This window comes from Nicotiana sylvestris, chromosome 3 (assembly GCF_000393655.2).
Source record: "Nicotiana sylvestris chromosome 3, ASM39365v2, whole genome shotgun sequence".
Classification (NCBI taxonomy): Eukaryota; Viridiplantae; Streptophyta; class Magnoliopsida; order Solanales; family Solanaceae; genus Nicotiana; species Nicotiana sylvestris.
The window spans coordinates 109,512,748-109,539,859 of record NC_091059.1 but is presented as its reverse complement, the minus strand read 5'-3'; the positions used below and the strand labels follow the sequence as shown (position 1 = coordinate 109,539,859).

Genomic DNA, 27,112 nt, shown 5'->3' with positions numbered 1-27,112 from the left:
TAACTTTTTCAGTTATTGTCTTAGCAAGATATAGCTCTGCTCCTACAAGGAGACATTGGAATGGAATCAAACACATATTGCGGTATCTAAAAGGGACTACCTATATGGGCTTATATTATGGAAATAAAGGTAGTTCCGATCTTGTTGGTTATACCGATGCTGGGTATTTATCTGACCCACACAAGGCTCGATCTCAAATAGGCTATGTGTTTACATGCGGAGGTACTGCCATATCTTGGCGATCGACTAAGCAATCAATCGTGGCTACTTCATCTAATCACACTAAGACAATTTCTATTCATGAAGCAAGTCGAGAATGTGTGTGGTTGAGGTCTATAATACATCTTATTTGAGAAAAATATGGTTTGAAGTGTGACAAACTATCCACGTTTTTGTATGCAGACAATACAACATGCATAGCCCAACTGAAGGGAGGATTCATCAAAGGAAATAGGACAAAGTACACTTTATCAAAGTTATTTTTCGCACGCGATCTTCAAAAAATGGTTATATCAATGTGCAATACATTCGTTCAAGTGAAAATATGACTAATTTGTTTACCAAATCTCTACCGATGTCGGCCTTCAAGAAGCTACTGTACAAGATTGGGATGCGAAAGCTCAAAGATGTGAATTGATGCTCTCATCAGGGGGAGTTAATACGCGTTGTATTCTTTTTTCCTTACAAGGTTTTGTCCCGGTGGGTTTTTCTTGCAAGGTTTTTAACGAGACAACTTAAAGGAGTATTTCTAAACATGTGTACTCTTTTTCCTTCACTAATTTTTTTTTCAATGAGTTTTATTCTAGTTAAAGTTTTAACGAATCATATTATTTGTTGAGTAGACATTCAAGGGGGAGTGTCATAAATTGAATTGTATTTTAGGTGAATGTTTATTTGCTTTGTGGCTAAATCATTTTACCCATATAAATAGAGGGATTTTATCCCATTGTAATTGATCTCAAAATCAATATAATTCTCTTTATTTTTCTTTGCGATATTCTTCTTTTATTTATCGTTTTATTTCACTTAGTTTATTTTATTTGGTTTTTCTTATTTTCTTTATTGTAATTTTTTTTCCTCGACAACGTTAACGGTGCAGGATCCGAGCGACCACAGGCTGCCATAGACCCACGGAGCACGGAATCAAGCATATCAATTTTCACTTTTTCAGTTCCTTCGCTGCACAAAATCTCTCCAAAAACCAGCATATCAATCCTCGCTTGTTTACCGGCCCCGTCTCCCTCTTTCCTCGATCGGAGATCGGTGCGTTTCATCGGAAGTTAAGAGGATGTTCAAGTTTTTGAAAGGCGTCGTCGGCGGATCTGGAACGGGACTCAAGGATCTGCCTTACAACATCGGCAAACCTTATTCCTCTGCTTGGGGATCTTGGGTTCACTACCGTGGCACCTCCAAGGTTAGTTCTCTCCGTTTTCCTCTACTCAATTATGCAGTTATCTTATCTCATTTTCATTTATCCGAGCTGAAAATTGCTTTGGTTTGATGTTTTATTATCAGTTTCCTATTATCAGTGCGTTGCCCTTCCGCAAGTGTTAGAGTTTTAATTGTGGAATTTATCACGTCTACTTCTGAACATGCTTAAGAAAAGATTAATTTTGTTTTACATAATGGATCGTATGATGAAGACTACGAATGCATAGGAATTTTAAATTATGCAATGTAGGAGATCTTTGAGGCAGAATTTAGGAGTATACTTATGATCTATTGCTGTCACTTTGCTAGTTCTTAGGAGTTACAGCTTAGCTGCTGGATTGATTCATGATAAAAAATTAAAAAGGCACTATCCCACTATACTCAGGGTGGCACAGCTAGTTGGGTAGATCTATTCTGGTTTTCACTTGGACATCTCTTGAATTGCATTTTGCTCAAGTGCATTATCTGATTGCTGAAAACTGTCTTACACTTGTGATAAACAAGTCTGACTGAGAGATCTTCTTTAAGCTGTTTTATGAAGAAAAAACACATGATCATATTGCAAAGCACTTGATAGTATCTTCAAGCCACTTATGTGGTCTCATGCATCATTAGATGCCCAATTCTATTTGTGTAGACAGTTTTTGGGGATAGTTTCCGGTGCTTGCTCTTTTTGAAGATCATATTCATCCATGTAACTCAAGTGATGGAATGATTACCATTCCAAATGGTACACTTATGACTTGTGAAATTGACTCAGTTCTAGATCTTCTGCTGTTTTCTCTGCTAGCATGGTATGTACTCTAGGAAATGTTGAGGGTTCCTTTTAGCTTCCTAATGCATAAGAATTTCTTCAACCTATTTATCCCCCCCCAAAAAAATTGAAATAAAGAATTTGTACGAAAAATGGCTCCACTTGGGAACTCCAGCCTTGGAATTGAATTTGAGATTTCTAGTCAATTTTCATATTTTTTTCCAAATTTAGGTACGAATAATGTTTTTGGCACACCCTGTCATCTCATGTCACAGGCTTAAGAAAAAAGAAAATATAGAAAATTTTGGTTTAACCTTGATTATATAGTAACTATTTGAAGATAATATCTAGATCGATAGTTCAAGTGGCAAAGGTTGAGGGACTTGTGACTTAGGTCAAATTCGAGCCCTGCGCAATGCGAACTAAGCCTGGTATTTAAGTGGAAAAGGAGGGGTGGCCCATTGTCCTCGAGTTTTGAAGGCTGCTGATTGGTCCTAAGCGTTGGCCCTAGATAGATTTCTAAGCCATTAAAAAAAAAATCTCGATCGATATTCCTCATTCGCGCATATTTGATAGGAAGCTTTCATGGCCGTTGGTGAACTCCTTTTAGATCACTTAGGACCAACCAGAGACCACGAGAGAATTGGCCTTCCTTGCCTGCCTATCTTGAGAAAGAAACGTTTTTATTGTTAAGGCATTAAAGTTCTTCAACTGAAAATTTTGAGAGATGTGACGATAAATGTCTTAAGACAGGGCAAAATGAGTAGCTTCTCTTCTACATTAGGCTAGATTGTACACTCTTACTGGTACACTGTCCATTAGTCGTTGCTGCGATGTTGGCCGTTTTCTTTATGGAGCCTTTGGTGGATGTATTGATGCCTAACCATTGGGGATATTTTAACTTTCTCATCAATGATTAAATTATTTCGCTGCCATTTTGATCTGAACATGTCTTCTAAGATGGTTTGTTGAAGTCCTTGGAGGTCAAAGGAAAGTGATGCATCGGGTCTGTATCTAGTGAGATGGCACATTACCTGTTCCTTATCCATTTCTTACTTTTCAGAGTAACATTTCTTCCAAATTACATGAAACTCACGCATACAGTTAAAAAGATGACGTTTTGTTTCTTATTCGGTAATCTCATCTCCCCAACTTTTCTTGAAGTTTGGTGCTCTGATAAATTCAATGAGACATAAGTGAATTTTGGATGATTACTGATTTAGTTACTAATTACTGTCATCATGGGCTTGAAATATTCTTGCGTGTAGTTTTTTTTAACAGTTATAGGACGACACAAGAGAGGCTTTATAACGTGGCCTTTAAAATCTCCAAATATGTTCATTCTGCAGTTTTATGCATGAAACAAAGGTGTGCAGGGAAAAATAATTCTTAATCATTTGGTCCGCCTGTATTTTCTTTTTCTTGATTTTATCCAATACTAGGATCCAGCTAATAGATGTTTCATTACTGCAACGATACATAATCCACAGGAAAATTATTTCTCTCAAAATGGTCCACGAATAAAGCCTCTTATCTGGAAATGAAATTTTCAGAAGTGAATTCTCATAGTTTTTAGAAAGAATCTATGCTGATGCTGGGTGGGTATCACTTCTTACTACAATAATTTTCAATTTTTTCTTTTGTTTATGGCCTTTTTTTTAATATGATATGAATTATTAAAGATATATGCGTGAGACACAATCTACTAATTAATCTATTTCTTTCATGTACCCCACTAGAAACAGATCACAATTTCATTTTATAATATCTCAGGAACTAGATTGTGTAATGATGGTACTAAAAAAGAATACGTACCTAAAGTGTATGATCCTTTGTTAAATGGATCATATCGAGGAACAATAAAAAAAAAGGTTTTCACTTTAATCATAAACAATACTTCTCTACCATATTACAATTTTTTAATGGAAGATTGGATGATATTATTTTGATTATTCTTATGAAATTCTCTGGAATAAACACGTCAGTCTCTTTCCCTGTTCCATTCAGAAGTAAAGGTAAAAAAAGAAAGAGAGGAGGAGCCGAAGGATAACAGCTTAGTGAGTGAGCTCCATAAGAAAGGGTGTTTACGCAACATAATCCTTGATGCTTTATAACATCAACAATAACTGTGCCTCAACCCCAAGCTAGTTGGAATTGGATATACGAATCCTCACTATCCATTCCACTCCCATTTGTACCCGCTTCATTTCAATCTGCAATAGTTTAGGTTTCTCTATTTCAAGAGTTTCTCTTAGATTTCTATTGGCATACCTTCTCTAAACAGACTAAAAATTCCTAGCAAAAACTGGACCGAAAGTAGGTGTACCATGATTAAGCCTTATCTCAATTAGTTGATATCGCCTATATGAATCTTTTGCTTCTAATGTGTTCTATTTTATTTTATTTTCTTGAAAAGTTACTTCCAATATGTTCTATTTCGACTAAGTCTGTATGGATCAATACATGTTGCTTGGCCATGAATGATAAATCCTTATGTGATGGAATTGTGACCCGTGAGATTCCTTCTGCCTAAATGCCTTAATGAAATGGTAGCATATAAAATGCTTTTATGCTTATCCCAAAAAAGAAAAAAATGAATGTCATCCTCTTCTGCATGCAAATAGGGAAGTTGATCTTTGCTCTTATAACAGGATGATGGCACTCCTGTCTCAATATTTGCACTTACGGGGAGTAATGCAAACGATGGACATTTAGCTGCTGGCCGAAATGGAGTCAAGCGACTTCGCACTGTAAGCTAATTATTGGTTGTATATTGGGAGTACAATTAGACTTTGCATTCTCTTGTATTTGGAGTACTCTCTTCCCTTTCATCAGAGTTCTTCTAAATGCCAGTTGTTCTTCTTTTCAGGTTAGGCATCCAAATATTTTGTCATTTCTTCACAGCACCGAAGCAGAAAATTTTGATGGTTCTACTACCAAGGTTACCATCTATATTGTTACTGAACCTGTCATGCCACTCTCGGAGAAGCTAAAGGAATTAGGATTAAAAGGTACCCAGAGGTATGAATGTACTTTGGCCTCTTTTCCACTCTACGATTCCGATGCTTGATTGCCTGACTCTGTGTTCTAATAATGGGGAAATATGGTAGTTCCGTGACAGCAACTTATCAGAATATATGATGTTATGTGCTTATTGCCTATAACTGGAATCTATATTCTTTTATTTGGCATCTAACCCAGATTCATGAGGAATGAATGTGGTTTTAGACTGAAAATCATGTATCTAGTGGTATTTTTCTGAGAAGTTGTTGCTTCTCCTCTTTGACCAAGGTTACATTTTCTATGTAAAAGAATGGTTGAGATGTTGACCCACAAAATTGTTTGTCAGGCGGTTTTAAGAAGTGCTAAAAGTTCCCTTTTTTGTTGTTGTGAAGTTCCCTTTGTTTTGGTTAAAATATTGTACTGGATTTTATTCGATTTATGCAAGGATGCTAGGGAGTGGAAGTTTTTTTGCAACTTGCGGTTATCATATTAGCTCACCCATGTGTTTTTATATAGTTTTATCATTCTTCTTCTTATGGCCCTGGAAATCAAAATATCATGAAAAGTTGAAGTGGCTTCTTGTTTTTGTGGTTGTGCATGTTGGTTGTACGTTTTGCTCATGATTCATGAATGTTGTGAACTCTATGGCATAGAAGGAGGTGATTCAACCTGAGCATGCAACAAGGTTATCCCCAGTAATTAGTACCGACCATTTTTTGGAATTTGTTAGCTCTCTTGTTCTAGATTGAGACATTGTATTGGGGCATACAATGCACTCTTGTATTTTGTTCTTTTGTGGTTACATTACTTCCTCCAAAAAAAAAGAGGCGTGCAAAATAATTATACCGAGAGATGCAAGACCCAATGAGTCACAAAAGAGATTTGTATTAACAATTACAATAGTATTTGCAAAATAGATTTGTTTTAACATTTACAAAAAATATTACCTGCTCTATCCGTTCTTTAATCTTATTTTTGGAACTGGTAAGATAGTATTTATATTAAAATCAGAGATCTAGCGCTAAGATTATCGAGTCAATACTTAAAAATACATACTCTTTATTGTTAGATTGGGGAAGTTATGGGGTCCACAAACTTTACTCATTTATGGGAAAGCCAAAAGGAAAGGGGAAGAAGTAGTTTGTCATTTTCTTTAAACTTGAAAAATTATTTTAAGTGAATTAGGTATTCAGACTAAAAAAGGGGTATCTGCCACGGGGGCTTAGTCTAGTGGTAAGGGCGCAACATGTGATGTGTCGGTTAGGCACACGTCACGGGTTCAAACCCTGCCATAGATAAAAAGCCTGATATTAAAGTGGAGAAGGGTGGAGGGGCAGGCCCATTATCCACTGCCCAGAACCTTGCGCGATTGGCTCGAGATTTCTCAGTTATCAGAAGAAAAAAAAAATCTTTGGACATGTTACTATCTTTTTAATCTGATTTTGGTTTGAGTTATTTTAATTTTGGTGAATTGAGGTCAAATGATGTTAAACAAATCAACTTTTGAAGGGTTCATCTCAATTGATATTATTAATTACCATGGTATTGCGGCACTTTTTGTGATTAGCTGTAACTGAGACAGACTGCTGATTGGTTGGCTGTTTAGTTGTGTGCTTGTGTGTTGTTATGCCTTCAGATTTTGATCTTGTAGATACATTGGCGTCTAGGATACCACTGTAATCCCCATATCTCTTCAACATGCTATTTACTTTTGACGTCTGTTTAATGCATCTCATTTGATGTGACAGAGATGAGTATTACGCATGGGGATTGCATCGAATAGCCAAAGCTGTTAGCTTCTTGAATAATGACTGTAAACTTGTAAGTCAATATCTAATGGAATTGATTTGCTTTCCCTGTTGAAGGATCACATGTACCAATGTTCTCTGGAAGTGATTTGGAAGTTTTGACTATTTGGCTGAATATGATATTGCTCCATAGGTTTGTTTATTGATGCATCTGAATATTGAAATGGGTGAACTGCAGAGGCTCTGTACATTAGATGTTTAGATGTATCCTTAAGCTTTATAATTTAGTCCTTGGACATGGCAGAACCTGGATATTGGAAGAGGGGCCAGCTTGTACTGTAATTGGAGGAAGGGAAACTTTACAGGAAAATTTTCAATTATTTTTTGGTGCTAGGGTATTTTCTCAAGGAATATTATCAAAAGACTTAGACTTTTAGAGACCAAATGTTAAAAAAATTGAAAAGCTGGGGTAAGCCATGCCTCAATCTCCACCCTTGGTCCTTGGTGTCTCCCAGTCTCCCAGAGCCTGTCAACCCCTCCCCCCCAAATAAAAGCAAACTCTACCTGATTACTCTTGTGTTTGATGGATTGTTTCAACGTGTGCTTTACTCTTGCAGGTTCATGGCAATGTTTGCGTGGCTAGTGTCGTCGTTACTCAAACTCTAGACTGGAAGTTGCATGCCTTTGACGTTCTTTCTGAGTTTGATGGGAATAATGAGTCTTCTGTTGGACCAATGCTGGTAAACTCTGATTCAGGATTTAATTAGTGGAGTTCTTTTTAAGTTTTCATATCATATTATCTCAATTTAAATTCTGAACAGAATAACAAGTGTTCTTTCTAGACCCTGCTACTTGTTGGCTACTTACTTTCTTCTGTTCAAGCGAAGTACATAATGAACTAATTATCCTTAAATATGAATATCCTTTTCTAGTTTCCTCTTAGCTGAAGAATAGTAGTTTATTTTACTTTGCAGTTTTCTTCAGTTGCATTGATTCTTATTGACCAAGTTGTGCTGTAACATTTATGACTTAAAAAAAATTGTGCTGTTATGTTGAAAATTTTGTGTTATGCTATATTTAGTGCTTAAAATATAACTGGGTTGTTCTTTCTTCTTCTTTTATTGTTTCGTTTTTGCTGGGTGAACTAGACTATCTTATACAATTTGTCACAGCATCATCTGTTCTGCAGTGCCTGATGAGTTATTGCTATTTCCTCTCCTCTTTGCCAATGCAGCTCAGTGATTGGCCTTTATTTATTTATTCATTTATTTTTTTACCTTTTGTTTTTGTTTTCAGCAATATGATTGGCTTATTGATGCACAGTACAAACCCATGGAGATGCTCAAGTCTGATTGGACGTCTATCAGAAAATCTCCTCCTTGGGCTATAGATTCTTGGGGTTTGGGTTAGTCTCTGTATCTTTGGTTTCAGATCGTGCAAGCTAGATATCTTCTTTAATTGGACAAGTCATTAGTTTATATTTCTACACTTAGGTTTCACATATGGGCATTTAAATTTTAAACATTGTTGTGGTGGCCAGTGGCCTGTTCATTTTACTGGCCTTTTCATTTAAAACTAGAAAGCACTCAGACTATCAACCTTTTCTTGGTTAATGACTAAATTCCATACCCTTTTTCAGATCGTTGTTGCGATGCGTTTTGAGTTTTTGTTTACTTTTTATTTTTCGGGGGGGGGGGGGGTCACAATTTTTCGATGCAAATGGATGTCAGCTTTTTGGCTAGTTTTTGAAATGCTGCATAGGTTCTTAAATTTTTTTCTTCCACCATGAACTAATCTTTTGCTCCGGGGGTATTGTTAGGCTGTCTTATCTATGAACTCTTCTCTTGTACAAAGTTGAGCAAAACAGAGGAGCTGCGGAATACTGCGTCCATTCCAAAGGTATTGCTGCTAAGTTTCTGGTTTTCATTTGTATTCTCTTAACTCTTCTTGTTATATTCTTGTATCCGGTCACAATTGGCTTATGTTCCTGTCTCACAGTCTCTACTTCCAGATTATCAACGTCTCTTAAGTTCTATGCCTGCTCGCAGATTGAATTCATCAAAACTTCTGGAGAATGGTGGTAATTATCCTTGTTTTGATTTGAGTTTGGTGTTTAAATTTCCTTCTTTAACTCTCTGAACTGCTTACATGGTATCACTATTAACTCTAACTTGCTGTATTGTTAATTATTATTTTTACCAATGGATGTGATGATTGCTCTATTTGCATCAATATATGTTACATGCAATATAATTGCTGTGCTGGTCTGGGTTAAGTTTTTCTAACTGCGGATGTTAGCTCTAGATACGTCTGATACTTTGCTTTGACTTGCTTCTGAGTTAATGCTTCCCATCAGAGACTCACATTGAAGTGGGTTTATCATTCTAGAAATCAGGAAATGGCTAGCGATCACTTTTGGTTAATCTGTCAATCAAAGTTGTCAGGAGGTAGAATGTAGTATTTGCAGTCTGTTGTGATTTTTTCTAACTCCCTACCCTCCACTACGTATGAAGAAAAGGTCAACTTATTCTGCATAGCTCACATGAAACAGCAGCTGTATTTGTTGTGTTGTTTTCATGCTTAAAGAGTAATGTGGAGATTTTATTACGTGGTAGTCATGGTATGGTCTTAACCTTTAATTAATATCTATCATTGACAAAGTTGATCATGTCACCTATTCCTTTTTAATTTCGCGTCAATTTTGGTTTAGCCTACTGACCTTCTGACAGAGACTTTTTGTTGTAAATCTTTATAGCCAGTGGAGATAGCTAAATGAACGTGGAATTTCTGCTTACACATTTGCTTAAATGTATATATCTCTCCTGGTCTGTGTGTGTTGTATCTTATCTTCCATGTTTTGTCTATTCCTCGAGTTTTAATTTCTTCTCTGAACCCTATTCTGTTTCCTCTTTTTAGATAAGTCTCTGAACTCTATTGTATTTTCTTTTGGACTTTAGTCTAGCTGAATCAGATTAGTTTTATTTGAGTTGTTTTACTGAAGTTCAGCTTCTTATGCCTGTGTTATACCTCTTAATCAGCTGGTGCTTCCACTATTCATTCATCATGTGAACAATATTTTCTATGCCTATGATCCTCTTAATTTGCTGGTTTTTCAATACAATTGTTCATTCAGCATGTGAACAAAATTTGCTTTTGCTCATCTGGTATGCTTTTGTAGTTATCCCTCTGGGTTTATCCCAAGTCTTGTTTCTTTCTTATATGTATCTTCCTGGAAGTCTTATCATTACTCTGCTCTCTCTAATGTATCATTCACATGCTGGATCTCTTCTAATGTTGCTAATCATACATCGGCAGAATATTTCCAAAATAAGTTATTGGAGACCATACAGTTCATGGAAATTCTTAATCTCAAAGACAGTGTTGAAAAAGACACTTTCTTCCGTAAGCTTCCGAATCTTGCAGAGCAACTTCCGCGTGAAATTGTGCTGAAGAAGGTATTCCCAATTTTTTTCTAGCACGATACATTTTGGTTCAATGTGACGTGTGTGAAATGAAAGCAAATCAAACAATGTCTTGTTGCAGTTGCTTCCTTTGCTAGCTTCTGCATTAGAATTTGGTTCAGCTGCTGCACCTGCTTTAACGGCATTGTTAAAAATGGGTTCTTGGCTTTCGAATGAAGAGTTTACTATCAAGGTTGAACACTTTCCTTCTCTCCCATTCCTTCCTGATATTAAGTATTTTCTTCATCCAGCAAAATGATCACATCTTCTCTCGCGGGTTTTCTTTTGACTTACATATCAATGCTATGCCTCTAATATAGGTGCTGCCAACTATTGTAAAACTCTTTGCTGCCAATGATCGCGCTATCCGAGTCAGTCTACTGCAGCACATTGATCAGTACGGGGAGTCATTATCTTCACAAATCGTTGATGAGCAGGTATGGGACTAGTGAATGCATTTTTGTTGATACATTTCGAGCACACAATTACCCTTTTTGAAGCACATGTCCAAGAGGCAAAAAACCTCTTGCACTTACATCGTGGGCATGGCTGATAATACTTTTGATCAGGTGTATGCTCATGTGGCTACTGGGTTCTCTGACACATCTTCATTTCTTCGGGAGTTGACGCTTAAATCTATGCTTGTGTTAGCTCCTAAGGTATGTGTGTTCTCTAATATATGTCCTTTTTTTGTTATTTCAAATTGCTGGTAACTTTTCAACTTTTGGGATAAGTTTTACAAATGGGTCAGAACTAAATGTTAACACATAACTGGGTACCTGAACTGAAGCATTTATTTGCTTGATAACTTGACACTTTCCTCAAGGTAGTTTTCGTCTGGGCAATCAGTATTTCTTGATTCTAAGCATCCACATGCCACTCTAAATATCTATACAGTAATTGGTCATCTACCAGCACTACCTATGCCCCAGGTCTTTGGTCTAGAGCGCAGGGCGTGATGTCTGGGTAGGCGCCTGTCACGGGTTCGAACCTACAGACAAAAACCTGGTATTATAGTGGAGAAGGTAGAGGCAGGGGTCAATTATCCACTGAGTTTCGAACCTTGCACCACTAGCTACGGGGATCTCTCCATTATAAAGAAAAATGAAAGAAAAGCACTACCTATATGGAGTGCCAGAGGGGGATGCAATATATCGGCACCGAGTTCAACTGAACCTAGTACTTTTGAGGCGGAGCATATTTATATATAAAAATTCACTAATAATGCATTAAATAGTAATATGGACACGTAACTTTAATTATACAATGGGTTCAATGCTAAAAATCTTAAAGGTTGAACCCATACATGATATAACTTAAATCCTAGATCCGCCTTTGTGGAGTGCCACAAAAGAAGTAAGATGTTGATGATCTTTAGAATGGTTATTGGACTGTGTACTACAATTAGTTCTGGATTAAAAAATGTGAATTCGGGTAAAAGAAGATGTGATATCGGCATATAACATGCATGTTGCATAATAAACAATCAATATTGCATGACACACTTCTTCCATCTGTTAACCTATGCTTCTTTCTTCTCTAAATTTGTATCCATCCTTTACAAACCTAAAATGATCATATGTTATGTCGTCCTTGCATTGAAGGAAAAAGGTCATTTTTAAAACATGTTAATTGTAGTTACAACAAAAACAACTCAGAAGTTGGTCAATGTGTTTCTAGCACATGTCCAACACTTGATCTACCAGATGGTATCTGACACGGATATGTTGTTGTTTTTAAAATCTTCATGCTTTACCAGTTATAAGCAACTGCATCTTGTGTTATTTCCTAGGATCTTTCAAACTAATGTTGTTCCTTTCAATTTTCATTGCAGCTGTCACATCGCACTATATCTGGGTCTTTGTTGAAGTATCTTTCCAAGCTGCAGGTATGCATCTTAGGTGCAAAACTACTACGTATTTTTTTTTTGTGCTAGTTTAATTTCTTTGCCTCATAGTTTCTTGTTCTTCTATTTGTTGTTCATTTAGGTTGATGAAGAACCAGCAATTAGAACAAACACTACCATATTGCTTGGAAACATAGCCAGTTACCTCAATGAGGGGGTAAGAAGCTGCTTGTTTGATTCTCATACAAGTGCAGAATTCATATAAGTGAATAGATTTTTTCAAATGTCTAAGGGGTTTGCTTTGTATTGATAATTCTTGTTATGTGTAAAGAAAACATTAATGGGCAGATTCTATTACAGTTCCATTTTAATACTTTTCCAAGGCCTCTTTTCCGTTGTGATGGCAATTGATTGTTCTTTTGTGTGTAGACGAGGAAAAGAGTTCTAATAAATGCGTTCACCGTTCGTGCCTTGCGTGATACATTTTCACCTGCTCGAGGAGCAGGTAGGAACATACATTTTTTTTTTTTGCATTTGCCTTCATATTGATTAGCTGAATGAATCTTCTTGAGTTGATATTTTTCAGTGAGAACTTTTGTTGGTCTTGCGACGAACTTCTTTAACTTTGATTGCCATTTGTATTCCTCCTTTCCTCTATTCACATTAATGAATGTAAATATTCTGTGGCAGGTGTCATGGCGTTGAGTGCTACTAGTTCTTATTATGACGTGATTGAGATTGCAACTAGAATTTTACCTAATATTGTCGTACTTACCATTGATCCAGACAGGTATCCTTCTGTATTAGTAGTTTACATTTGCTGTTTTCTTAATCCTTATGTTTATACTACATTACTTTAGCACTTCTCTTCCAGATTATTTTAGCACGTACTGTTAAGGAAAAATATTTATGAAACTCTTCCCTTTTCCTGACAATGGAGTTATTTTGCTGGGTCTAAATATGAATTATTCTTACTTTCTTGAGATGTCAGAGGTTGCTTTCATATATCAAAAGATGTCAGAAATTGCTCTCATATATCAAAATGTAACTATGCTTAAAAGTAGTTAAATACAACAACAACAACAACGACCCAGTATAATCCCACAAGTGGGGTCTGGGGAGGGTAATATGTACGCAGACCTTACCCCTACCCCGAAGGGTAGAGAGGCTGTTTCCAGGAGACCCTCGGCTCAAAAAAAGCAATAGGAGATGATATATTAGTACCATAAAAATGCATAATAAAAATAACAACAATATATAAGAGATATGAAATACAGAATACGAAATACGAAATACGAAATAGATGGCTGGTATAGTACAACTAGAAGGTAAAGCCCTGCATCAATAGACGACCAATGACATTCCTAGTCTAACTCCTAACTGGATAGTCTCACTCTATTGTGCTGTAGAAATATTCACACTCTCCCCTAACCTACAACCTTAATGCTCGACCTCCATAATTCCCTATCAAGGGCCATGTCCTCAGTAATCCTAAGTCGCGCCATGTCCTGTCTGATCACCTCTCCCCAATACTTCTTAGGTCTTCCTCTACCTCTCCGCGTGCCCACTACAGCCAGTCGCTCACACCTCCTCACCGGTGCATCAGTGCTCCTCCTCTGAATGTGCCCGAACCATCTGAGTCTTACTTCCCGCATCTTGTCCTCCATGGGGGCCACACCCACCTTCTCTCGAATATCTTCATTCCTAATCTTATCCATCCTTGTATGCCCGCACATCCACCTCAACATCCTCATCTCTGCTACTTTCATCTTCTGGATGTGTGAGTTCTTTACCGGCCAACATTCAGTTCCATATAACATGGCAGGCCTAACCACTGCTCTATAAAACTTACCTTTTAGTAACGGTGGCACTTTCTTGTCACACAAGACTCCCGACGCTAACCTCCACTTCATCCACCCCACCCCTATACGGTGTGTGACATCCTCGTCAATCTCCCCGATCCCCTGAATAACTGGTCCAAGGTACTTGAAACTACCTCTCTTGGGAATGACTTGAGAGTCAAGCCTCACTTCAACTCCCGCTTCCGTCGGCTCAACTCCAAATTTGCACTCGAGGTATTCCGTCTTCGTCCTACTCAACTTGAAACCTTTAGACTCAAGAGCATGTCTCCAAATCTCTAGCCTCTCGTTGACGCCGCCTCTTGTCTCGTCAATTAGAATAATGTCATCAGCAAATAGCATGCACCATGGAACCTCCCCTTGAATATGATGAGTCAGTGCATCCATCACCAGGGCAAATAGGAATGGGCTGAGCGCAGACCCTTGGTGCAACCCCGTAATAACTGGAAAGTGTTCAGAGTCGCCTCCTACTGTCCTAACCCGAGTCTTAGCTCCATCATACATGTCTTTAATCACCCTAATATAGTTACTCGGGACCCCTTTATCCTCTAAGCAGCTCCATAAGACCTTCCTAGGAACCTTATCGTACGCTTTCTCCAGATCAATAAACACCATGTGGAGATCCTTCTTCTTATCTCTGTACTGTTCCACCATCCTCCTAATAAGGTGGATAGCTTCTGTGGTAGATCGTCCCGGCATGAACCCGAACTGGTTGTCTGAAATAGACACCGTCCTTCGCACTCTCATTTCTACCACTCTCTCCCAAACTTTCATGGTATGACTTAGTAATTTGATGCCCCTATAGTTGTTACAGCTCTGGACATCACCTTTGTTCTTATACAACGGGACCATTGTACTCCACCTCCACTCTTCAGGCATTCTATTAGTCTTGAATATAACACTAAACAATGCAGTAAGCCATTCCAAGCCTGCTCTACCCACACACCTCCACAGTTCAACCGGAATTTCGTCTGGCCCGGTAGCTCTGCCCCTTCTCATCTTACGCATTGCCTCCATGACTTCATCGATCTCAATGTCCCTACAATTACTTAATTCATGGTGACTGTCGGCATTCCTCGATTCCCCAAGTATAATATCCTGATCCCCTTTTTCACTTAGAAGTTTATGAAAGTAGGTCTGCCACCTCCTCTTAATCTGGTCATCTCCCATCAAAACTTTGCCGTCATCATCTTTTATGCACCTCACTTGGTCCAGATCCCGAGTTGTCCTCTCTCTCGCCTTAGCGAGTCGGAATAACTTCTTCTCCCCACCTTTGTTCCTTAGTTCCTCATACAGACGAGCAAAAGCTGTCGTCTTAGCCTCCGTCACTGCCATCTTCGCCTCCTTCCTAGCTACCTTATACCTTTGACTGTTCTCTCTCTTCTCCTCCTCGTCAGTGCTCCCTACTAACCGCAGGTAAGCCGCCTTCTTTGCTTCCACTTTACCTTGGACAACTGCATTCCACCACCAATCTCCTTTGTGGCCACCATTGTGGCCCGTAGATATCCCTAACACCTCTCTCGCCGCCTTTCTTATACAGTCTGCCGTCGTCGACCACATTGTGTTTGCGTCCCCACTACTTCTCCAAGCTCCCATTGCCGATAACCTTCCTTCCAACTCTTTAGCTTTATCCTTAGTTAAGGCGCCCCACCTAATCCTGGGGCGTCCTTGTACTGACCTCTTCTTCCTCCTTATCCTAATACAAATGTCCATCACCAAAAGCCTATGCTGCGTTGAGAGGGTCTCACCTGGGATAACCTTGCAGTCCTCGCACAACCTTCTGTCGCATCTCCTGAGGAGGAGATAGTCAATCTGAGTCTTCGCCACCGAACTTTGGTAAGTAACCAAATGTTCATCCCGCTTCGTAAAACTCGAGTTTGCAATGACTAGATCGAAAGCCTTGGCAAAGTCCAACAGCGCAATGCCCCCTCCGTTCCGCTCTCCGAAACCAAATCCGCCATGCACCTCAGTGTACCCACCTGCAGATAACCCAATATGGCCATTGAAATCTCCTCCTATGAATAACCTCTCAGAAGGCGGTATACTACGAACAATCTCATCCAACCCCTCCCAAAAGTGCCTTTTAATATCCTCATCCAAGCCTGCTTGTGGTGCGTACGCGCTAACGACATTTAAAGTACCCTCACCCACCACCAACTTAATAGTCATTAGCCTATCATTCACCCGCCTGACCTCTACCACGGACTCCCTAAGATGGCTATCTACCAGGATACCCACTCCATTCTTACCCCTCAAGACACCAGAGTACCACAACTTATACCCATCCACGTTTTTCGCCCTCGATCCGACCCACCTAGTCTCCTGGACACACGCTATATTAATCTTCCTCTTCTGCAGGATTTTCGCCAACTCTATGGATTTACTCGTTAGTGAACCTATGTTCCATGACCCGATTCTCAACCTATAGGCTCCCTTGCCCCCTCTACCTCCCCTGCTACCCGACCCACCCCCTGAACCCAGCCCCACACTCTGCCCCACCCGAGGACATGCCCTTATTCTATCATCCCAGACTGCAGCCACTACACCTACAACAATCTAGAGAAGACTCGCTAGTGCACAACGTACACAAATCAAACTAGAAGGAAACACGTGGTAACTAGTATCCTAGTTGAAAGGTTTAACTATTGCGAAGTAAAGTAACAGTAATTTAGCTAACACCAAAAGGGAAACAGTAAAACAGGAGGTACCAACTCCCGATAACAAAACCTGTGGCTGATTTGTTGTGCTCGATGTAGTTGTACGCTCACGCACCACTTCCTACCACCCTTGCTGACACTCGCCCAGGTTGCTCTCCTTTGCCAGTGCTCGTGCGCCCAACTTGTCTCCAATACTCCGAGAATTCCTGAAAACACAGAAAATATCACGACCCAAAAACCAGAAGGAGCTATCACCGCTACCACTGGTATAGCCCCAACAATATAAAATGTACCAAGAAAGGAGACACATACACTATATCTACACACACACATACACTATATTCATGTATCATCTGCATACGCAGTCAGAAATATCATAAACCAGAAAAAGGCAATCAAAAAAGATTCCAAAGCAGTAAAAAAGTTAACCTTTTACTCTGTGATGTTGTTAAAGAATAATTTGGTTAATGCTTAAAATTTAGGAATGTAAGCGAGCTAGCAGTTTAAAATGTCAATGGTCCCTGGCTGTCTTCTCTGTTGGTCTTGCTTGCTATGAATTAGTGATTTTGATGCCAGGAACTACTTTGAACGCCTATATGCTTGAACTCCATGGATGTGTTTCTGTAGTTTGTATTCAGTTTGGATGTTTACTCATGGGAGTCCTTGGTTTAGGTTATTGGTATTGGATTGCTGCTTTTGCTTGTATCCTTTGTGGATACATTCATGTTTAGACTGGTTGAGTCAGTTCTCCAATCTAAATTGGTGACACAATTATGTGTTCTTTGGCTGTCGTGATGCTTATAGACATTGCCGTATTGGTAAAACTTTAAGAAAACAAGACATTTGCAGTAGAGGACCGTTTTACTATCCACCAAGTTCTGAAGCTGGAAGCCTGGAACAATATGGATTTATTGGTTATCAAAAATAAAGTTTAGCTTGTGTTTACCTTGTGAAGCCTCTAGCTTGTGCTACTGTGCTAGTGCCAAAGCCAAACTGAATCTACAGATGGGACTTCAAAACTTCTTCCATTTCTTCTACTCCGTCTGTTCCATTAGTTTGACTTTTGTATTATTCTGGTAGTTTAGGGAAAACTACCCTCTATAGCCCCTCAAAATTTTAATAGCCCATGTTTTGTCCTACTTACAAAAAATGGCCCTTCGGCCCAAAAGTATTGCATATAGTAGCCGAAAGGAATGAGTATGACAACATAAGCACCTGTAGCTTAGTGGATAGAGCGCCTGTTTCCTAAGCTGAAGGTCGTGGGTTCGACCCCTGCCTGGCGCAATATATAAATATTTATTTTGCAATGTATAAATATTGTATCCTAGTATGACAGTGTATCCTTGGTGTATATTGAGCCTATCTCGAGTGTGCTTGTGTATTTAGAGTGTATATATTGTGTACCCCAAATGTATTTTGTATCGTGAATGTATAATCTGTCTGAACAATGTATCAAAATTGTATATAATGTGTATTTTCTAATATGTAAACATAGTGTATATAAATTATATACAATTTTGTATGTGTAATGTGTGCACACTGTGTATTTGGAGTGTATCATGTATTTTTGTATAGTGACAGTCTTTTTTGTATATGTTTTGTATAGTTTCATCTATTTTGTATAGTTACATTTGTTTTGTATATTTTTTGTATAGTGACGGTTTATTTTATATATTTTTTGTATAGTGACAATCTATTTTGTATATTTTTTGTATAGTGACAGTCTATTTGTATATTTTTTATATAGTGATAGTCTATTTTGTATATTTTTTGTATAGTGACAGTCTATTTTGTATATTTTTTGTATAGTGATAGTCTATTTTGTATATTTTTTGTATTTTGTATAGTGACAGATTTTGTATGTATTTTTATAGTGACAGATTTTCTTTCCAATATTCAAAAAAAAAAATTTGCTCTCCAGTCTAAAAATGTAATACATGGTCTATCTCTACATTGGACAAAATAACACAATTGAGAATGATTTTCTATTAGTGGATTCAAAAACATAAAAAGGTAAATAAATAGGAAGAAGGAGAGAAGGAAAGCCATCAGATTGAACCCAAGTAGAAACCCAACGACTTGCACCTTTGTAAAAACATAAAAAGGGACGCTTTATCTTGGATGGAAGAACCGAACTTTATCGTGAAATTGAAATCAAAACCCAGTCAATCTAACCCATTGTGCTCGATCTCGTTGGCTTTAGATCTGGACGGAAACTCAAACACCGGCGACCCTCCATTAAATCTGGCGACTCTTTCTTCTCGTTTTAGTTACTGTTTTGGGGATTTTGATATTATAAAAATCTAGATCTGAAAGATGGTTTGCTTGCTAATTTGAATTTCGGCAGATCTGGCCGGTATATAACTTTTTCAACGACCGTGAAGTTTTCCGGCTAAACCATTTCAGGCCGGAAATTATTTCTCCAGTGAACCTGTGTTTGTTTGTGTACTGTTGTTACTATGAACTTGTTATGCCGGAGATTATGGGATACCTTGAATATTACTTTTGCCGGAATCTAACCCACTAACGATAAATAGGGCCCGACTCTGCCACCTACATTTCTACAAGAAAAGAGAGGAAAATCCACATTATGATTAATTGAAAATTGAGAAAGTAAGAATTGGAGCTGTGAAAAGGAAGCTACTTTTCTCAAAGGAAAGAAAAGATTTGATTGCTGCTTCCTGTAAGCTGACAAACCGGAGCTGGAATTTGTTGGAGAAAAGGGTTTCCCATTGGAGTTGTAGGCTAGGGACAAACCTAGGGCCATTGATGAAGAGCTTTGAAGGCATGTGGTGCAGATATATAGTTTGTTGGCTAGCCACTAGAATTATTTTTGGGCTATAAAATGCATATTGAAATTTTGGGCTACCGGATGCTATTTGTTTTGCCCGATAGGCTATAAATGAAGTTCTCCTTAGTTTAAGGCTATTAGGATAATGATTGAAAAGTTAATTTGATAAAGAAAACATCACATATAAAGGTAATTAGTTAAATAGATAATTTTTTTTTTGAGAAGGTAACAATTTGTATATTAATATAAAGACTTCACTGAAAATGTGAAGTCACCCATAATTACAGAGTTGAGTGTCCATACAAAACTACACACAAAAAATGACACTATTCCTCCTAGTTCTTCTTACAATGAACCTAGGGCATCTAAGATGGATTCATGATCTTCCAAAAGTTTTCCTTTACACCAAAAATAAAACAGAACTACACATTTCATCTTTATCTTTTGGATGCTGTTGCACTGTCCTTCAAAGCATCTTTGATTTCTCTCTTCCCATACTGACCAAGACAATTCTCCATCTCTCTTTATCTCTCGAAAGAAATCCCTCTTTATTCCAGCTAGTTAGAATATCAAGGATTCTTCCTGGCATTGCCCATGGGATTCCCCTTAGACTAACGAAGATCCTCCATATCTGAATAGTGAACTTGCAATGCAAAAAAAGATGGTTGATTGTCTCTGCCTGCTCCCCACATAAGTAACACCTAGAGCACAGTTGAAATCCTCTTTTTGTAAGTTATCTTGTGTTAGGACTGCACCTTTCGCCAATAACCATGTGAAGCAAGCGACCTTGTATGGAGTTTTGACTTTCCATATCATCTTCCATGGCCAACATCCGATTTGATTGTTTGCAAGGTTGTATTCTTTGTACGCACTCCTAACTGAGAACTTTCCTTGCCCATTCCCTTGCCACATGATAAGGTCTTGGTTTGTATTGATTCCAGAGAATTGTTCCAAGACCCTATAGAACTCGGTCAATCTGTCAATCTCCCAGTCGTTTAGCATTCTCCTAAAAGTGAGATTCCATCCCTGGGCAGTCCAAACCTCTGCTAAAACTGCTTGTTGTTGCTGATTTATTTCATGAATGTCAGGGAAGAGACCCTTCAGGGTTCCTTGTCCTAACCAGTTGTCATTCCATAAAGACATTTTACTTCCACTTCCTACTTTGAACTTTGATTTGTTAATCACTTTTGGCCAAAGGTTTCTAATTGATCTCCACAAGCTGACACCATATGGGCTTCTGACTGATTTGGTTGTCCAATTGCCTTCATTTCCATATTTCTCCCTAATGACCTCTATCCACAAAGTTTGATCCTCTGCCGCCAGTTTCCATAGCCACTTCATCATTAAGCATTGGTTCTGCACTCTTAAATTCTTTATTCCTAAACCCCTTGCCCTTTTGTTGGAGATCAGATCTTCCCACTTCACCGGATGGAACTTCTTGTTTTCACTGTTGCCTTCCCACATAAATTTTCTTCTCATAGCATCAATTCTGTTTACTACATAAACTGGAGCTGGGAATAAGGACATCATGTAAGTAGGCATGGCATCGAGTACAAAATTGATCAGAGTCAGTCTTCCCCCAATGGACAGGTATTGATTTTTCCAATTTGCTAATTTCTTCTCACATTTCTCTAGTACATTATTCCATATGCCTTTTGCCTTGCTTTTTGCACCCAGAGGCATCCCCAGATAAATAGTTGGGAGCTCCCTTACTGCCCCTCCCAGAATGTTGGCGAAGTCTTGGATTTCTGACACCTCATTAACTGAATATATGAAGCTCTTCTGCCAGTTAATGTGAAGCCCAGAGATTGCTTCAAAAAGAATGAAAATCACCCTCAGAATCTTTACCTGTTCCCTATCAGCTTCACACAACACTAATGTATCATCAGCATACTGCAAGTGTGAAATCCTCATATTGCTATTAGCTCTGCTACTCACTTTAAATCCTCTAATCCATTCATTTGTTTGAGCTACCTTTAAAAGGTCATTTAGACCTTCAATAGCAATAATGAACAGAAAGGGAGAGAGAGGATCCCCTTGTCTTAGCCCCCTTTGAGATTGAAAAAAACCAACTGGGGCCCTATTGATCAGAATTGAAAAGCTTACTGTTGAAATACAATATCTTATCCAACCAATCCATCTTCCTCCAAAGTCCATCCTTCCTGGAGTATTAAGAAGGTATTCCCAATTCAGACGATCATATGCTTTCTCGATATCCAGCTTGCATATCATCCCCGGCTCTTTGGTTGTTTTCCTTGTGTCAATGCATTCCTTAGCTATTAGGACTGCATCCATGATCTGTCTGCCCCTGATGAATGCCATTTGTTGTGAATCCACCAGTTTGTTTATCACCTTTTTAAGTCTCTCCGTTAGCAGCTTTGAGATTATCTTGTAAATACTTGCTATCAAACTGATAGGCCTGAAGTCTCTTAGTTCTTTGGCCCCCACCTTCTTTGGAATTAATGCCACAAAAGTGGCATTCATGCTTTTTTCAAAAACACCTTGGCTATGAAAATTCTGTACTGCTGCTATCACATCATCCTTGACTACCTCCCAGCACTTGTTGAAAAATGCCATAGAGAATCCATCAGGTCCAGGTGCTTTGTCACCAGCACATGCCCTCACACTGTCCTAGATTTTCTGTTCTTCAGATGGGCTCTGTAGCATTGAATTGTCTTCTGTTGAGATCATTGGCTGGTTCCTGCTAGTTATTGAAGGCCTCCATTGTTCTTCTTCAGTCTATAAATTATAAATTCTTATAGAATCTGATGATCTCCCTCTTAATATCTTCTGGATCTTGCATAGTTTCCCCTTCCACCATCAGCTTGTCAATATGATTGTATCTCCTGTGTGCATTTGCTGTTATGTGGAAGAATTTTGTGTTTCTATCTCCCTCTTTCAACCACAAGGCCCGGGATCTCTGCCTCCAAGCTACTTCCTCTCGATTTGCAATCTCCTTAAGTTCCATGGACAGTGTTGTTTTAGATAGAATTTCCTCATCATTCAGACCTCTTTGTTCATGTACCTTCTCCAAATCTGCCAATTGAGTAAGAATGTTTGCTTTCTGCCCAGCTAGGTTGCCCTCAACTGATTTGCTCCACTCTTTGAGTTTTGCTTTTAAAGCTTTGAGTTTATAAGCCAAAATAAAGTCTGGTCTTCCTCGACAGGAGAAAGACTTCCACCACTCTTCAACTTCGCACATGAACCCATCAGTTTGAAGCCACCAATTCTCGAACTTGAAATATGCCTTGACTGGTTCCCAGGAGCCTGATTGAAGCATTATAGGATTGTGATCTGAACACACACTCTGCATCAGTTGTTGCTTTATGTTGGTGAAGTTTTCATTCCAGTCAGCTGAGAATAGAAACCTGTCCAATCTGGCTGCTGTTACATGTCTATCTCCCTTCCTCCATGTGTGTTCTCCACCTGCTAATTGGATATCCACCAGCTCCATATCTTCAATAAAGCTAGAAAAGTCCATCATTGCTCTCGATATTCTGGAACAGTTTCTCTTCCCTGAAGGGAACCTCACTGTATTGAAATCCCCGCAAACCACCCAAGGTCCCTCGAATAGACCTCTAACCCCTGCCAACTCCCACCAGATTTCCTCCCTCTTTATTCTATCATTTGGGGCATACACTCCTGATATGTGGAATGTATACTCCTGAGTTATTCCTGACAGTTTACAAGTGATGGAATGAGCTCCAATTCTTACCACCTCCCCCTCCCACTCTCTACCATCCTACATAACTATAATTCCCCCTCTTGTCCCACTAGCTTCTAATTGAGCATATCTCACCCATCTATTGCTCCATAACTCCCTCACTAATTCCCTGATATGCCCCTCTATTTTTGATTCTTGTAGACACACTATTCCTGCCTTCCAATCAAGTAACAAACTTTTAATCAAACTCCTTTTTCTCACCCTATTCAACCCCCTCACATTCCATGACAAGATATTTACAATCATTAATTAGACATCTATATGGACCCCCCTCTGCTTCTAGTACCATTACTTTTGAAGTTACTCCCTAGTTCCAAGGCCTTTAATTCCTTGACTCCCTTTCTCTTTGGTGTCTGGTAGGACTGTGTTGCTGTTTTCCCTCTACTGGACTGTCTCCTGCTATCTATTTTCATAAATAGCTCCATTGCTTCTCGTTCACACCCACTGAAATCTACCCCAAATTCCTTGCTCAATTTAATAATATTCTGACGAACCCAGATGGATACCTCGAAGTCCAGGTCTGTTTCTTCCTCTAAACTCTGTTGATTGAGTGGTTCAGCATCTTCTATCGCCCAATCCATGGTTCCGATGTTATCTGCTACATGCAGAATTATTTTGTTGTTGTCTTCTGAGATGTTGTCCTCCTTATCTTCCTCTGTAGAAGCTGCACTGACGTTCTCTTGCATAGGGATGATTTGGAACTCTCCTTCTTCATTATCTTCTTCCCTTTTCTCTTTCTCTTCTCCTTCTTCGTATTTTCCTTCTTCTCTGTTATCGTTTCTGTTAGTCTCTACTTTTCTTGAACTGTTCTGTTCCTTCACCGTTGGGTTGTATTTTAATGCACTTATTAATGTGAATTCTTAAAAGTTGGATCAAATAATATCGATGGAATGCTGTCAAACATTTTTGGAATGTCGCAAACTGGAAAGTGTCTAGAAATTGGGAGGAGGGAGTATTTGCGTGGAATATTTATTTTCCCCTGCCCAGATGGCATTGAAGATTATTTGATGTTTATTTGCTTGATCTTACTTTCTGAACCTTTATTGTGTTTGAGCGAATGACTCATTCTGAATATTTCTGCAACTCGTTCTGTGTATCTGTCACATACACTCCTGGTTTCACTGCTCCCTTTTTGATGAAACAGCGATGTCCGATCAAAAGCATTCCAAGCGGTTGACCAATTTTTGCAAATAGTCAAGCAGCACCATGATAAGGTATATATTCTTCTTGATTTTTGTTTTGTGGACATAATGTTTTCTAACTATAGTCTTGTGTTTAAAAGCTTTCTTTCTATGAAGTTATGGTGAGAGATTTCCCCTTTGAAGTCATGAACTGTTCAGCAGGCATAGACTGCCCTTGTTCTTATCCAGAAGAACAACAGTTTCTTCTTCTTGTTAATCCATGTGGTCATAAACTGCTCAGCGGGCTGTGTCGTTCTGCCTTTTGTGGGGGAGCTTTTCGCAGTTTACCTGGATAAACCTTGACATTAGGCTGCCTTCAGCTGCGTGAAAATTTTCTCGTTTGTTCAGAAATATTTTTTTACGTTCAACTTACTCATGTTTGTTTATTTCTCTTGAACTCTAACCTTTTACCACATTGGTGGGCTTTCTGGGTAAAATCAACATATGTTTCTGCTATTATGACTATTCCAGAACTATATTACTGGCTTGCATGAGTTTTCTATATGTATGAATTTCGTTCTTTTCATGGGAGTCAATATCTCCTCCCATCAGTGCCCCATCACTGATTCTTTGTTGCATTTTCACTTATATGTGAATCTCTTTCTCCTCCCTTCCCCTGACCATGTATAATATTTTTGTTTTGGGCATATACAGACAAGCACCGGAGATACCAGCACAAGCATGGGAACTTCATCAATTCCTGGAAATGCAGGTTTGCTTGGGTATGCTTCTGTTCTTATGTGTTATTTTGCTGCTATTTCAACATTTGACCACCATAGCTCTGATTTGGATACACAAGCTGAAACAATCAAATGTTAAAGCTTATTCACCTGAATTTGGATATAATTATGGCAAAAGAATATGTTAACTTGTAATTCCAGCGTTTTGTGTGATTATGGCAATTTGAAGGCCATTGATTGTGCATTGGTGAATTTTTAGCGAGAATTACTACTAGAAATGACGATGTAATGAAATATTGTGGAATTTCAATGTGATGGTTACATAAGCTGTACAGTTTTCCTTTTCCATTATGCAGTTTGCATTTTTCTTTCCTGTCTTCTTCAATAGTATGCCTTCATTGCTTTGCTGCAGTTGGGCTATGAGCTCTCTGACCCATAAAGGTGGCAAAACCTCAGAACAGAGTTCCAATGCTCCAGCTAGTGTGCTTGTTGCTTCTGCAGTTTCCGATGCTAGCTCAAGTATGCCTCTTGCCAATTTCTTTTAATAATGCTACTGCCCTTAGTGGATAACCGAGATTATTGTCACATTGCTTATTTCAAAAATGAGTTTTATGCTTATGATGATGCCTTTGTCTCTGGAATTGCTATTGATATTGATTCTACAAATCACATAGTTGCATATAGTTCGAGTATAACACCAGTCCATATAAGAGCAGGAGCAGATGTGGCAGATCATCCTGTACCTGTATCCCCAACGTCAACTGATGGATGGGGAGAACTTGAAAATGGAATTCATGAGGGTAATGGCAGTGACAAAGATGGTTGGGATGACATTGAGCCACAAGAAGAGCCAAAGCCATCTCCTTCTCTGGCAAATATTCAAGCTGCTCAAAGACGTCCTGTCTCTCAACCAAAACCACAAGGTAGTAATAATGCCTGGTAAATTTGAGTGCAAACAAAAGCTTACATCTAATATATACATCTCTAGAAAGATTCAATTCCTTGGTTCGTGTATAACTAAAGGCAATCGCATGCGTATCCACATAGAGTGAGAATCGAAAATCCCTGGGGGTATGACTGGGAGGATTTTGACTGCTGCAATTTTTAATTGTAGGTTCTGTCTGATTGCTCGCAGGAAACTTAATTTTGACTGATTCTGGGAACCCATCACCCCCTCCCCCTGCCAAATAAAAAGGAAAGGGAGGAAGAGAACCACAATGATGGAACTAGAAAAGGAAATAAAAGACAAGAAATTGGAAGCATGTCATTTGATCGTCAGATCAACTAATTTCGTTTCTTTAATGTTTGTTTCAGTTACTGGTTTGAGGGGTAAAACCACTTCTAAGATGAGTAAAGATGATGATGAAGATTTGTGGGGTTCTGTAGCTGCTCCTGCTCCAAGAGCAACTTCTCAGCCATCAAACTCGAGGGCAAACAGAACAGTTGATGATGACGACCCTTGGGCTGCCATAGCAGCCCCAGCTCCTTCGGCAAAACCTTTGAATGTGAAAAGAAGTGGAGCACTTGATGACAATGACCCCTGGGCTGCTATTGCAGCTCCTGTACCAACTGCCACAGCAAGACCCTCAATTGGGCGAGGCCGAGGTACCAAACCTGCGGCTCCTAGATTGGGTGCGCAAAGAGTAAACCGAACATCATCTGGAATGTAAGTTACAAAAGTAAAACTAGGCTCAGCAGCATATTTGAGGTAATCCTGTAAATTTTTTTTGCCCCCAGGCGGCTAAATTTCTGACTGAAATATATGATTGAAAGTTCTATAGATGTGTTGTATCATTAGATTCCTCAAGGACAACGGGATTAGTACTAATTTGCCCCTGGTCAAAACACTGAATTTCTTCTTGTAAGAGAAGTAATCAATTCTTTGTAGATAGATGTCATTACTTTTCGGCATTAATGTTGAAAGATTGGTGATTTTCTTTCGCCGATGGCGACTAAATCTATATCGCTTGTTCGTCA

The 27,112-nt window shown here is 38.8% G+C and overlaps 1 protein-coding gene across 2 annotated transcripts; it reads left to right on the top strand.

Moving 5' to 3' along the window:
• The first annotated feature begins 1,110 nt into the window (after window positions 1-1,110).
• On the top strand, window positions 1,111-27,112 carry LOC104244706 (uncharacterized). 2 transcript variants are annotated; one of them, XM_009800180.2, is made up of 21 exons: window positions 1,111-1,414; window positions 4,837-4,935; window positions 5,055-5,206; window positions 6,937-7,009; window positions 7,554-7,676; window positions 8,233-8,341; window positions 8,756-8,835; window positions 8,935-9,016; window positions 10,252-10,391; window positions 10,480-10,590; window positions 10,718-10,834; window positions 10,967-11,056; window positions 12,232-12,285; window positions 12,386-12,460; window positions 12,673-12,748; window positions 12,934-13,033; window positions 24,419-24,488; window positions 25,110-25,177; window positions 25,548-25,654; window positions 25,852-26,058; window positions 26,450-27,112. In XM_009800180.2, the coding sequence occupies exons 1-21, from the start codon at window positions 1,289-1,291 to the stop codon at window positions 26,803-26,805; spliced, it is 2,415 nt and encodes an 804-aa protein (XP_009798482.1). In that variant the 5' UTR covers window positions 1,111-1,288; the 3' UTR covers window positions 26,806-27,112. The 2 variants fall into 2 exon arrangements, with proteins under 2 accessions (XP_009798482.1, XP_009798481.1); XM_009800179.2 differs by having other exon boundaries at window positions 25,810-26,058.